Source organism: Geotrypetes seraphini, chromosome 2, assembly GCF_902459505.1.
Source record: "Geotrypetes seraphini chromosome 2, aGeoSer1.1, whole genome shotgun sequence".
Lineage (NCBI taxonomy): Eukaryota > Metazoa > Chordata > Amphibia > Gymnophiona > Dermophiidae > Geotrypetes > Geotrypetes seraphini.
Genome location: NC_047085.1, coordinates 296858941 through 296873180, shown reverse-complemented (window position 1 = coordinate 296873180; position 14240 = coordinate 296858941). Strand labels below are relative to the sequence as shown.

At 40.6% G+C, this 14240-nt stretch overlaps 1 protein-coding gene across 7 annotated transcripts in view; it reads right to left on the bottom strand.

The window, feature by feature from the left end:
- The window catches only part of TRIO (trio Rho guanine nucleotide exchange factor), an 830868-nt gene that overhangs the window by 405795 nt on the left and 410833 nt on the right, over nucleotides 1-14240 (bottom strand). For all 7 annotated transcript variants that reach the window (XM_033929852.1, XM_033929845.1, XM_033929848.1 and 4 more), the window contains one exon: nucleotides 14022-14213. In XM_033929852.1, coding sequence (XP_033785743.1) covers nucleotides 14022-14213 — 192 coding nt within the window. The remainder of the gene's footprint in view (nucleotides 1-14021; nucleotides 14214-14240) is intronic.

Genomic DNA, 14240 nt, shown 5'->3' with positions numbered 1-14240 from the left:
TTCTGATCAGTGCTTGAATGCCAGTTGGTTCAGGCATTGACAAGAAAAGTAAAGTTTGACAGCTCAGACCCCCCCCCCAACGCAAATTAAAATAATAATAAAAAAACAAACTGAAGATTGGCAGGAGAGATACCCACTTTCTCCTGCCATGTCACCAACACTAATAACCTCCCTCCCCTGGCAGCAGGCCTTCCCCTCCCCAGGGAGGAGCCTAAGGCTCTGATTGGCCCTGATGCCTAAGGCCATTTCAATAGGAGAATCCTTAAACAACCTGGGTCAATTAGAGCTTCAGGCCCCTCCTTGGTGCATCATACACCGGGAAGGTCCGCCATTTTGAAGTGGCAGGCCTGTTGGCCATAGGGAGCAGACATCCCTCTGGCCAGCCATCTAAGTAAGGTAAGGGGGAGTGGGCGGGGGTCGTCGGTGGCACGGAGGGGAGTTGCATGGTAGCAGGAGATAGTGGCCATCTCTCCCACTGCAGGAGAGTGGCAGGAGTGCGTCACTTGGCGGTGGGAGGGAGTGGGCATCTCTCCCGCTGCTGGGGGGTGTCAGGGGTGCGTCACTTGGCGGTGGGAAGGAGTGAGCATCTCTCTCACTGTCGAGGGGGTGTTGGTGAGTGTGCTGCATGGCGGATGGAGAGTTGCTTGACTTCAGCAACTCAATTTGTTGTTTGGGGGGTTGGGGAGTGCATTTATTCTGCATATGTGCCCATCTCTATCACCAGCGATGGGCATATGCAAATTTAGCGAACTTTCACTACTCTCTGCCAACCTCATTTGCATGAGCATTTTTTGGAGAAGACTCGCTTTTTTATAAATCGCTACTATAACTGCTACAATAGCAGCCCATCGGTTTTTAACATGAATTTTTGAGAATCTAGGCCTAAGTTTGCAACAAGCCTGAAGCACTAGCCACTTAACAGCTTTTAATATTTGAGAAAAGCAGAACCCGAACCAGATCTCTTACTAGCTGGATCCTTTATTTTTCCAGTTGAAATTTCACTATTTCTGCAAGAGTCTGAAAATCATTCCTTGCCTGCAGGTGTGCCTGCACTATAGCCAAGGAGAGTATCCTGTGACATTAGCTCAGTCCTTAGTGTACTGAATAAAATGAATGGTTTCTTGCTCTCTTCAGATTCACAATATAAAGCCAAACTCTTGTCTTCACATTTAAGGCAAATTTTTTTCTTCCCCCTCTCCCATACCCTCATTATACTTAGGGGTCTAGAGACATCTGCTAGAATGTCTGCATATCATATAACACAGATCATTCTTGTGAAAATAGCTGGCAATACATCACTTCTAATATTCATATGTATTGGTTCTCTCGGGTTTCTGCAGCCCAAATGCATGACCTTGCATCTTACCTTTAAATCTTAGCTGCCAAATTTCAGACCATTCCTCAAGCTTTGCTAGGTCCTTCCTCATGTTTTCCACACTATCAGGGGTGTCTACTCTATTGCAGATTTTGGTATCATACACAAAGAGGCAAATCTTAGCAGTCAGACCTTCAGCAATATTGCTTGCAAAAATGTTAAAAAGAACAGGTCCAAGAACCAAACCAATGACCACTATTCTGTCACCTTCCACTCAACCAGTTCCTCACCCAGTCTGTCACTTTGGAGTCCAAACCGAAGGCACTCAGTTTATTTATTACATGCCTCTGTGGAACACTGTCAAAGGCTTTGCTAAAATCTAAAATACACTACATCTAGCGCACTAGTCTCTATCTAATCCTCTGGTCACCCAGTCAAAAAAATTGATCAGATTTGTCTAACAAGATCTGTCTAGTGAATCCAAGTTGCCTTGGATCCTGTAATCCACTGGATTCCAGAAACTGCACTATTCTTTGTTTTAAAAGTGTTTCCATTAATTTACTTACCACAGAAGTCAGACCTACCAGCCTGTACTCCCCTACTTCTCTCCTTGCTTCCATTTTCATGGAGAGGGACCATATCCACCCTTCTTCAATCCTCCTGACCTTGCGGTTCAAGGCAGATTACAAAAGAATTAAAAAAGGTGGTTACAATGGAAGATCATTTGTCATTTCTAAAGAGGTAAAGAGTAGGTCATGTAGTTTCTGTGTGGCGGGAAGAGGGAGGAAGGACGGTAAGTATGATGTTAGGACTGTTTCAGAAATTTCTTGAAGATTATACTTTTTATTTCTTTTCTGAACATCTTGTAGTCTGGGGTCGTTATCTAGACTTCTAGAGAAGCATTGAAAGTCAGCCAGTGGAGCCGCCACAACTTCCCTAAGTTACCTCAGATGTACACCATTCGGTCCTGTCGCTTTATTCACCTTTAGTTTAGTGAGATCCACACAAACACAATCCTCTGAAAATCGATCAGGGTCTACCACAACACCTCTAGGCTTATGTTCTGATAGACTACTGGGTCTACCTGCTACGTGGTTTTGCTCCCCAGGGATGGTAGTGGACTGGATGGGTCTCTTGAGGAAAAAAAATCTCATAATTGTTGCGCATCAGCACAGTCAAAGTGATCCTGCTCCTCTTAGTCTGTTGATCCAAAGCATTACCACTTGATTGCCCATTTTGATCAACACCGACTGTCTGCAAGTGTGCACTATTCGGTATAAAATATTACTCTTAGCTCTTGATGATTGACATGGGGGTGACTTTTTTTTTTTTAACCACAGCATATGTCAAAGGCTGCTTGGTGTGCTTCCCCCTCACCAAGGGTCCATGGTAGGTACATAAATAATGCTCCTAAAGTGTAAGAGGGGGGGGGTTGTTTATGTGGTCCACTACCGCAGCATGTTTTGTGGACAAAATGACAGGTAGATTTTGCAAAGGTTGGGAAGTGAAGTTTGGTTTCATTAAAATTTGAGGTTCAGTTGCAACATTATTTTGAGGCAGTTATGAAGAATGGCATGAACTGTGGAAGACACATGACCCTGATATTTTTTCTGAACTTTTTGATTCAATTGTGTGATGGATGTGAAAAATTTAAATTAAAAATAAAATGATCCTGAATTTTTAAATAAGCTCTGACTGTGACCTAAGAGGAATACCGAACCATTAGAACAGCGTATGTCCAGCAATGTCTGTCTGGAAGTGCCCTTATAAAATAAATCTTTAAAGATATTAGGCAACTCAGAGACTGAAAACACTATAAGGTCTAGATTTTCAATGATACTGACTGATCCATGGATGGTGCTGCCAGAGGTGGAAATAAGAGTGTGTCTTATGAAACGAATACTAACTAACCCCCCTCCCCTACCTTAATTTCTCCAGCAGTCCAGCAGTCCTGCCCTTCCATCCGGCTTTCTCCCCAGCGGCAAAGTTGGAGCAGCAAGAAGGAAGGCGCGAGTTTTTCACTTCCTGCCTTGCCGCTGCGTGAATGGCAGTCCAGTGCTGTAGGGAATCTGGGTTTGCTTTCCACTGCAGCTCCTTGGTAGTTATTTTGTACTTTGGGCAATGGTTGGTTAAAGTGACTTGCCCAGAGACACAAGGAGCTGCAGTGGAAATCAAACCCAGCTTCCAGATTCTCAGACCACTGCACTAACCAGTAGGCTACTCCTCCACGCCAACAGACAAGAAATTGTTTGGACTATGTCAAAGCTACTCATATTTGGCTGTTTTATTTCTTTCTAGCAGCATTTACAATAAGAGCGTCATTGAGCTTGTAAGCTTCTCTGACAAATGGAAGAATGCTTCTCTTTCAAAAGGAAAATTTTCCTTACTTAACTGTTCCCATACACCTAAAGTAAGATAAAGGTTGTGAGAAAGAGAGATGCTAAACGGGTCATACAATGAATTTGTAATTTGTAATTTATTTCTTATATACCGCTAAACTCCGTTAGGATTCTAAGTGGTTTACAGAAAATAGACAATAGTGTGCATTAAAATTATAAGTAATATAGGTTTACAGAGAAATATACATTAAAGGATACAATAAAAATAAGATAAATAAATAAAGAATAGGTACTTAGAAATTCCCTTACTGTCCCGAAGGCTCACAATCTAACTGAAGTACCTGGAAAAATAACAATTAGTTGAGTAATAAAAGTAAGAAATAGAAATAGAAGAAAAAAATAAGAAAATAAACATTCTAACAAGACTACATTGATCTAAGGACTTTGAAAGGTAGAAAAGAAGAGAGATAGGAATGTGAATGCATCAACCATTTGTCTCTCTCTAAAGAGGTTATTTCCTGTACCTTAGCATGGATAACTTTCCTAAATCCTGACGTCTTTAACTAGTGAAGACTTCAGGCTATATTGGCTGAGTAGGAAATTCTAGTACGCATCAGTGGGTGCCGCCTTGATGGGGTCAGAGGCACCTTTCCTCCTCTCTGTCCCCTGGACCTTCCCCACTCCTCCCCCAATGCATGTATGCCTTTCCTCCCCACCCCTTGCCTCTAACTCTTACCGGCGCAAGCAGCATCTCCAATCTGCTGCTCATGCCAACCTCGGCTCTCCCTCTGATGTCACCTCCTGGTTGCGGGACCAGGAAGTGACATCAAAGGGAGAGCCGAGGCCGCCACAGGCAGCAGTTGGAGATACTGCTCATGACAGTGAAGTAAGAGGTATGGGGGAAGGGGCACCACAACCCCAGGCACCTCCCACCCTCGCTACTGAGCAGCATTGTCAAAAATATCAAAAGCTGAACAAATAAGATGAGTGCTATATTTACCGGCTTCATGTAAGACAAACCTGTTTAGTCAGATTGTGCAGAAAAGAGGGGTTTTTTTCAGGGGTGGGGGTGGGTTAGAAATTTCTAAAGCAAAGTTCTCATGTATTGCAACAAGTACAATTGATGAAAAGCAGTTCTTATAAGCATAACTCCTTAGATTTTCTTTCCAATGTGGTCTAGGAGCCTGGGGATTTTCCATGGCAGAGTTTTAGATTTTTTGATTGCAGACAACTTCCATTCATGTACAGTATATGACAGCTGTACTGTGCTGAATTCAGGTATAGACTGCACTTGCGTATAGGTATTGTATATACTCGAATATAGGACAAGATTTTTGGGCCCAAAAATGGAGTTCTTGTCCTATATTCGGGTCATCACCCAACCCCCCTTCCCAGACTTGATGCAGGCCTCTGATAAGCTGACAAATGAGGGATCCCTCGTGTCTCCCGTCCGATACTGCTACTAATTTTTTTTACACCCCTTCCCCCCACATACCTTTTCTATTATCCCTGGTGTTCCAGCAGTGCAACTCCTTCCAGGCTCGGGGTTCGCAGTGCACAGGCACGAAGGAGTGAGCTTCTCAAGCTCCTGCCCGGCTCTGCACCAGTCGCTGAATGCCTGGCACCAGGTCCCGTGAGAACTGGCGGCAGCCATTCAGCGACTGGCACAGGGCCAGGCAGGAGCTCGAGAAGCTCGCTCCTGCGTGCCTGTGTGCCATGAGCCCTGAGCCTGGAAGGAGGTGCACCTGGGTTGGTCACTGTTGGAAAGAGGATACCAAGCTTGATGGACTTTTGGTCTGTCCTAGTATGGCAACTCTTATGTACTTGTCACAGCACATACTTTTCTGTGGGGGTAATATATAATACATTTTGTGTGTGTATACTGGTATATATGCAAGAAAAGTCCATTGCAATATTAGCTACTTACGATCCTTTTTTTATTATTATTAAACAATAAAAAACAGCTGTATATTCTGCCACATGAGAATTTTGTTCTTGAAGCAAACTATGCACTGGAGCTCTCACTGTAGCTTTTGGGGCTTCTGTAAGTTTTAGTAAGGTAATGGCATTATAGTTTGGCTTGGCCTCCTGTTGGAATGGAAAACATTTCCTTTGCCAACCTCTGCACAAATTTCAGATAGAAGGCAAGGGAAACATGTGGAGGGATGAGAAAGGAAATAAAAAGGATGGCAGGGGATTGAAACAAAAACATTTGAATGTTAAGTAGAGAAAGAAATGCCATACTGAATCAGACCAAACAGTCCATCAGCCAAACATCCCATTTCCAACAATGGCCAAATATATTACAGTATCCCAAAGAGTCAAATTCATTCTTTGTACCTGTAAAGGAGCAGAAAATGTGAGAGCACTTCAAAACATTCCGAAAAGAAATCAAAACCCTGCTTTTCAAAAAATTCATCCAAATATCTTAACCATTCTTCACCTACCTCAAGATATTACTTCCCCAAATAACCCACCTAAACACCTTCCAAGCAAACAGACCCCAAAAATTAGATGGTAATCTTACCTACTCTAACTATATTCTCTTTGTCCATATCACACAGTTCGGCACTGTCATTCTACTATCCAACCCCTAAATCCCCTTAGGAATCTATCCAGCTATCTCTCCTCTGTCAAAAAAAAAAAAAAAAAAAATTGTATCTTCACTGGAAAATGTCCAGTCAAATCTTTTGTAATCCGCCTTGAACTGCAAGGTATAGGCGGAATAGAAATCCGTAATGTAATGTAATGTAATGTAAAATGAGATGAGAACTGGGAAAAGAGAGGTGTGAGAACAAGGAAGCAAAGTGGAGCTTGAGTTTCTGGTGATAGGAGCAGTAAAAGGTAGTTTTATGATAGGAACAGCTCATGATGGTACAAACACCCTGTATAACTACAGTGCACAACCACACAAGGCCCCTCAGGAAAAAAAGCATAGTTACTTACCTGTAACAGATTTTATCCAGGGACAGCAGGCAGATATTCTTACAGATGGGCGCATCATCCACGGAGCCCGGAACGGATAGTGCAAAAGTGTGCTGTCAATATAAATTTCTTAAGAGATCTTGAGACTAATGCCTTACCACCCGGCATTGGCTCGCGGGACCATCAGTTCAGTAAAAAAGCTATGAAGCCGGAGAGGAGAGGAGGTAGTGAGAATATCTGCCTGCTGTCCCTGGATAACAACCATTACAGGTCCGTAACTGTGCTTTATCTCAGGACAAACAGGCAGTATATTCTCACAGATGGGTCTTTCAAGCTAATAGTGAAGGGTTGGAGGGAAGTTGGCATCTAAATAGAGAATACATTTTGTAGAACTGCTTGGCTGAACTGACTATCCATCCAGAATGAGTTTCCAGACAATAGTGGGATGTGAAAGTAAGAATTGAGGCACAGGTTGCTGCTTTACAAATGTCTTCACTAGAAGTGGAATGGAGATAAGCTACTGAAATTGCCATTGCTCTAACTTTATGTGCTCTAATTACGACCTTCCAATAGTAGCCCAGCCCACGCACAGAAATGAGATAATAATAATAACTTTAATAATAATAATAACTTTATTTTTTTATACCGCAATACCACAAAACAGTTCAGAGCGGTTTACAGGATAAGAGACTGTACATTTACAGCGAAGTTACAGCTTAGTTATAGCGAAGTTACATCGAGGTTACAGCACATCGAAAAACAGTTGTGTAGATACAGTATGCTAAATTTGTAGAGATTGTTCTCTTGGTTACAGGAGTTCCCAGCTTGTTAGGATCAAACGACATGAATAGTTGAGTGGAAGTTCTATGATGCTTGGTCTATCCAGGTAGTAAGCCAACACACGTTTACATTCCAATGTTTGGAGCGCAGCTTCACCAGGATGGGAATGTGGTCTTGAGAAGAAGACAGACAGGACTATAGACTGGTTGAGATGAAATTCCAAGACTACTTTTGGTAGAAATTTCAGATGAATGCGAAGGACAACTCTATCATGATAGAGTGTTGTATTTGGGGGGGGGGGGAGATCTGACATAAGTGCTTGAAGTTCACTGACTCGGCATGCAGAAGTGATGCAGATTAAGAAAACTACTTTCCACATGAGGTGCTTGAGTGATGAAATTGCTATTGGTTCAAATGGAGGCTTCATCAAGGTGGAGAGTACAACACTGAGGTCCCAAACAACTGGCGCAAATATGTTTGGAGGTTCTGAATAGTAGGCCTTTTATGAATCTGGAAACCAATGGGTGTGTATCCAGAAGTTTATTGTTGAAAGGTATATGAAAAACACTGATAGCACCAAGATGTGCCGTTACTGGTCTTTAGACTGGAGTTGGAGATATGTAAAAGATAGTCTAAAACTAATTATCTCCCTTTTCTTTCAGTATGAGGAAGTATTTGAAGTAGAACCTCTGGCCCTTCTGGTCAAAAAGTACTGGTTCGATGGCCCTGAACTGCAGGAGGGCCAAGAGTTCTAGATGAAGGAAGGAAGTCTGCTGAGAATTGAAAGAATACTCTTTCAGAGTTTTGTTTGGAAGCCTGTTGCATAGGTGAAGAGCATAGCTCTGTCTCACCACACATACGACCCAAGTATCATTTGTGATGAGAGTCCAGCACTGGTGAAAATGGGCAAGATGACCTCTGATGGGGTAAAATAGAGGTCGAGCACTTTATGTTTTTTGCACGTGGCACTTTGTTCTTACCAGTTGTTTTAAAGTTTTATTGTTTAGTTTTAAAGTTTCAATTGTTTTACTTTGATTTTACTTTTCTCCTGCAGTCTTCCATCTGACCTTTTGCCGCCACGCAGCGGCGGCACGCTGAGGACTCCGCCCCCTAGTTACCCCGGTATATGGCCTTTAAATTCAAGCCTCTTGCGGCGCACGCCAAAGGAGTCCTGCTCCTTATTGCGCTCCTTTGTGCGAGACCATACAGATATACGGCAAACCGCAAATCAACCCTAGGTACGCACATCTTAAAAGTGTTCTGGTTTCTTTTTTTAACACTTAACCTCTATACAAGTCTCTTTATAACCTTAAGTACCTTCTGTATGTTTTCACCTAAAGACTTCCCGGAAATGGTTATCCCCACCTATGAAATCCCAGTTTTGTGCGGGCATAGGCCTCCGAAACTTACCAATACAATTTTTTCTTGCAATACATCATTGCCCTTTCAAAACCCTAACCTAATAAAAATTAAAACTATTGATAGTGAAAAAACTGATCAAACAAAAATAGGATTACTAAATGTTCGCTCCCTGAAAAATAAACATCATTTGGTGAAAGATCTAATTATACAATCATCCTATGATATACTTTGTTTGGTAGAAACTTGGCTTACTGAGGGGGAGGAAGCCTACCTTACTTATGCCTGCCCCCCAGGATTTTCCTTTATCTTTAACCACCGCCTCCAAAAACGGGGTGGCGGATTAGCAGTCATTTTTAGAAATTCCTTAGCTAAAAGCTTAGACTCTTCCTCTTTAAATTCCCCAATAGAATATCTACAATTTTCATTAAGGACCAAACCTAAGTTAGATGTTCTTTTGATTTACCTCCCTCCACCAGTCAATAGCAATAACCTTTATCATTTACAATCACTGTTATTTGACTTCGGTTCCTCAACTATCAACCCCTTGATTTTAGGTGATTTTAATATTCATTTCGAAGATTTTAATAATAACTATACCAAAGACATTCTTTCACATCTTAGATCGCTCGATCTATCTCCTCTACTTTCAGTACCTACACATATAGCTGGTCATACGATTGACATGATTTTAGCTTCTACTTCTTCATTCAACAAATTTCAAATTCAATTCCATTCCTCTCTACCAGTACCATGGTCAGATCATTTTTTAATAACAGCAACCTTTGAAGTCACATTGCCTAAATTAAAAGAAATTTCTCAAGTTAGGAAATTCAAAGATTTAAGTAAATTATCATCAGAGTTAATTTTATCAAATTTTAGCCTTGACTTTGGAAACTCCGATTCATTTTCGTTAGACGACCTTATAAGTAAATGGCACGACTCTACCCAGGTTTTAATGGACAAATTAGCTCCAACTCAAACAAAAAATATTTCACCAAGAAAGAAAACCAATCCATGGTTTAACGCCGAGTTAGATTTAATTAAAAAACAACTTCGCTCGTTGGAACGAACATGGAGGAAAGATAAAAATCAATTCAATTTATCAAAATTTAAAGAACAGGCAACATACTACAAAGAAAAAATAATTCAAGAAAAATCAGCATACTATTCTAGACAAATCTTACAGGCTAAAAATACATCCATGCTTTATAGTATTTTAAAAACCATTACTCATCAATCCAAAAACTTGCCTTATGATCCTAAGCCCCTTCCAACAGCTCAAGAATAAGCAGACTGCTTCGTTGAGAAAGTTAACAATATCAGGAAAAATTTTATACTAAATCAACAATCCATTTCTACACTGGATCTTGATAAGTCTTCGTTATTAACTTCAAAATGTTCCCACTTCAATCTTCCTAGTCTTAAAGACTTAGAACTTATCTTTAAATCAGTCAACCTTAAAGGATCCTTTACGGAATCCATTCCTCCTATTACCATTAAAAATATTTTTCTATTTTTGGTCCCTATATACACACTTTAATCAATATTTGTTTACAACAAAGTAATGTGCCAATAGCTTGGAAAAAATCGACCATATGCCCAGTTCTAAAGGATCAAAAAATCGGTCCAGATATAAAATCTAACTACAGGCCAATTGCCAATATTCCATATTTAGCAAAAATAACGGAAAAAATTGTGTATAATCAATTATCGGAATACATAGAAAAAACTAACGTATTACATCCAAATCAAACTGGATTCAGACAAAATCACTCTACAGAGCACTCTTTGATTGGGATGACCACAACGATACTTTACCATTTAGATCATCACTCTTCGGTCGTACTAATTTCTCTTGATCTATCCTCCGCCTTCGATACCATCGACCATACTCTTTTAATACATAGGCTTCAGTCCGTTGGTGTGACTGATCAAGTCCTGTGCTGGTTCAAATCTTACTTTGAAAACCGTTCCTCTAATGTTTTCTTTAATAATACGACCTCAAACAGCTTCTCATTACCTTATGGTATCCCTCAAGGATCAATACTTTCTCCTATTTTATTTAATATCTTCCTCGCTCCACTTATGACTTTATGTCAATCCATTGGTTTTTCGGTATTCGCCTACGCCGATGATATACAATTATTACATCCAATTGATCCCAATAATACACAGGAAATAACAGCAATAAACGACAAACTGGATCAAATTCATCATTGGCTGGATGCTAATAAATTATCCTTAAATATTCATAAAACCAACATGATGCTCTTTCCATAGAAAGACTGTAGTACACCACTTATTCCAATTTCTATTAATGGCACTCCATTGCAGATACACCAAAACATTAAGATTTTAGGAATAATATTTGACAATAAATTATCATACCACGATCACATAAGCAATGTGGTTAAATCCACTTTTTTCAGACTACGCCAAATACGTTCCGTCGCCAAATTCTTATGTGCAAAATCCCTAAATATTCTAATACACTCTCTAGTCATCTCCAAACTTGATTATTGTAATGCCTTATTTAAAGGCTTACCGCAAAAAGAAATCAGATGGCTTCAAATTATTCAGAACGCATCCATTAAAATAATTCATAAAGCAAAAAAATTTGACCACGTCACACCTTTACTCAAGGAGTCACATTGGCTCCCCGTTGCACACCGCATTTTATTTAAAATATGTTTGCTCACTTTTAAATCATTAATATTTCAAGCCCCCGCTTTTATTTTTAGAGTTTTAATTCCTTACACTACTTCCAGAACACTGAGATCTCAGGATCAACATTTGTTGGCCATTCCCTCATTGAGAGTCATTAATACAAGACGTCTTACTATTTTTTCAGTGACTGCCCCCCAGTCTTGGAATGATCTCCCACTTTATATAAGAGAAGAAAAGAACTTAGATAAATTCAAGACTAAGCTTAAAAGTTTCCTTTTTAACGATGCTTTTAGTGATTAAATGATTCTTCAATCCCTTTTTATCTTTTATTTCCTTCTTTTTTTTTTTTTTTTTTATGTTGGTCTTCCCTCCTAATGTTTTTACCTTTATATTTTGAATTTGATACAGATTGTAACCTTTAAAGAATTTCCCTATTGTTTCTATATTGTATTTAAGGTTGTTGTTTTTTTTCGTTGTCGGTTGTTGTTTGTTTTTAATTCATTGTTTGTCTATGTAATAATTTACCTATGTTTTTAAATACTTTTACTATTTTGTACATCGCCTAGAATGTAGATTAGGCGATTAATCAAACTATATAATAAACTTGGAAACTTGGAACATTGGCTAGGCTTTCTATGAGCAAGTCACAAAGATTGAGTTGACTTCTGCTGGGACCGAGGTTGGGGATTTTGAGACCTCTGCGCTTCTGTACTGGAGCCCTAGAAGATGAAGCTGGCTGAGCATAAAATCTCTTGTAGTAAATAGATGGGTATCTAGGATTGAAATAATATTTAGGAAATTGAGGTTTTGTTGTTTTAGTGGCAGAAAGTGTGAATGTGCTCTGCTCATGCCTGGTGATTTTTTGAGTGGCTTCCTCAATCTTATCCCTAAACAACTTGTCTCCTAAACAAGGGATATTGGCCAAGCATTCCTGGACATTTGGATCTAAATCTAACACCCTTAGCCACTCTTATAGCAATGGATAGTGCTGATGCTCTGGAGGTGACACTGAAGGCATCAAACACAGATCTCGTCATAAATTTCCTAGTTTCTAGGAAATCATGTGTGGTTTTTTGAAAGTCTGCCAGCTGATCGCTTGGAATGTATTGTTCATAGTGGGACAGTTATTGCACTAATGATCTGAAATAAAAGATCATATAAAAGTTGTTAACTCAGGATATGGCTATTGAGCATAGAGTTTTGAAAACTTATCCAAGGTAAGGCCCTCTCTACCTGAAAGAGTGCTAGCATATGTCTTGGAACTGGAAGATTATTTTCAGAGCAGATTCTACCAGGTGAGACTGATGGTGAAGGTGGGGTTTGTCAAACCCTGGACTTGACTGGACTCTATAAAGGGAATCCAACTTCCTTGGTGCAACAGGAATAAGCAAGGGCATCTCCCAATTTTTGAACATGGCATCTTTTATTAGATTATGAAATGGGAGCTTTAAAAACAGACTTTGGGAATCTGTTCATAGTCCAGAGCACTGAAGAGCTCCGCTCTTGGATCTGACTCAGATTCCATCCTGACGGCTTGTCCTATTTGCCTTATGAATTCTGTAAAGGATAAACTCTCTGGCAGTGACCTCTGTCTAGGTGGTGGAGGAGATGGGTCTGAAGAGATGCCATAAGACTCTGAAGCTGATAGTTCTGGATCAGAATAAGTATGACACGAGAGATGTGAATCATCTAGAGTGATGACTCCTAGAAGAATGGCAACGTCGATATGACCATTGACTATGGTGTCGATGTGAGCATCGAGAGGTACTTCCGGTTCTCCTTCGATGCCAGTCGGACATCAATCAAGAGGAGGTGCTTTGATGCCGGGATAATTTGGACCTTGATACAAGGCGATGAGGAGAGCGTGATCTAGTACTTGAAAGCCTCATAGAGCAATGCTCGGGCTGGGCCGGTATTGTTGGAGTCAAGGCAGGACTTGAGCAGAATGAACAAGAGTTCACCCAGTGTTCACTAAAGACACAAATTGTTTGATCAGTGACAAAGATGGTCCTGTTACACCGAGTACATTTCTTTGACATCGAGGGGAAAACCGCTGCTGAAAGGCTGAAAGACTCAATTGTCTCAAGGGTGGAGTTAGAATGCGGCCAAAAAAGGCTCAATGTAACCAGCCTGAAAACAGGCTGAGGAAGGGCTGCAGGCCCTAAAAAACAGAAAAAGGAAAAAAATAAAAAATAAGGGTAGGCGAAAAGAAAAAAAATGAAGAAAACAAGATTAAGTGCTTTTGGAGAGACTCCAAAAATACACAACTTCTTAGCTCTGCGGAAGACTAAGAACTGATGGTCCCATGAGCCGATGTAGGGTAGGAAGGTACCAGTGCATGTGCAGTACGGGCAGTCTTGAGATCTCTAAGAAATTTAAAGTGACAATGTACTGGGCTCCATGGATGACATCACCCATGTGTGAGAATATACTGCTTGCTTGTCCTGGGATAAAAAAATAGAACCTATCTGCTCAAATTACATAAGAACAAAAGAATTGCCGCTAAACAGTTCCATGATTTGAGCACAAACACACAGTTCTCTCAGCATAATCGCTGCCATTTACCCCACATAATGGAGGTCCCTCCAGTTTGCACCATACCTATTCTGGATACTTTGCTGCTGGCATCCTACCTCTTTGACGTGACTGTGAAAAGACACAGACATGTCCAGCAGGATCTTGCGCTGTTCCACTCGCCTCACAAAGTCCTGTATCCGGTCTTCTAGCTGGTGAGCAGCCTGATAGATTTCTTCCGGGTCACACTCCCCCGTCTGAGCCAGCTGTTCAGCTGCTTCTAGTAATTTGTCAGCATTGGTGTAAGTGTTCTGAGAGAGACAGAAGCAGTCATCATG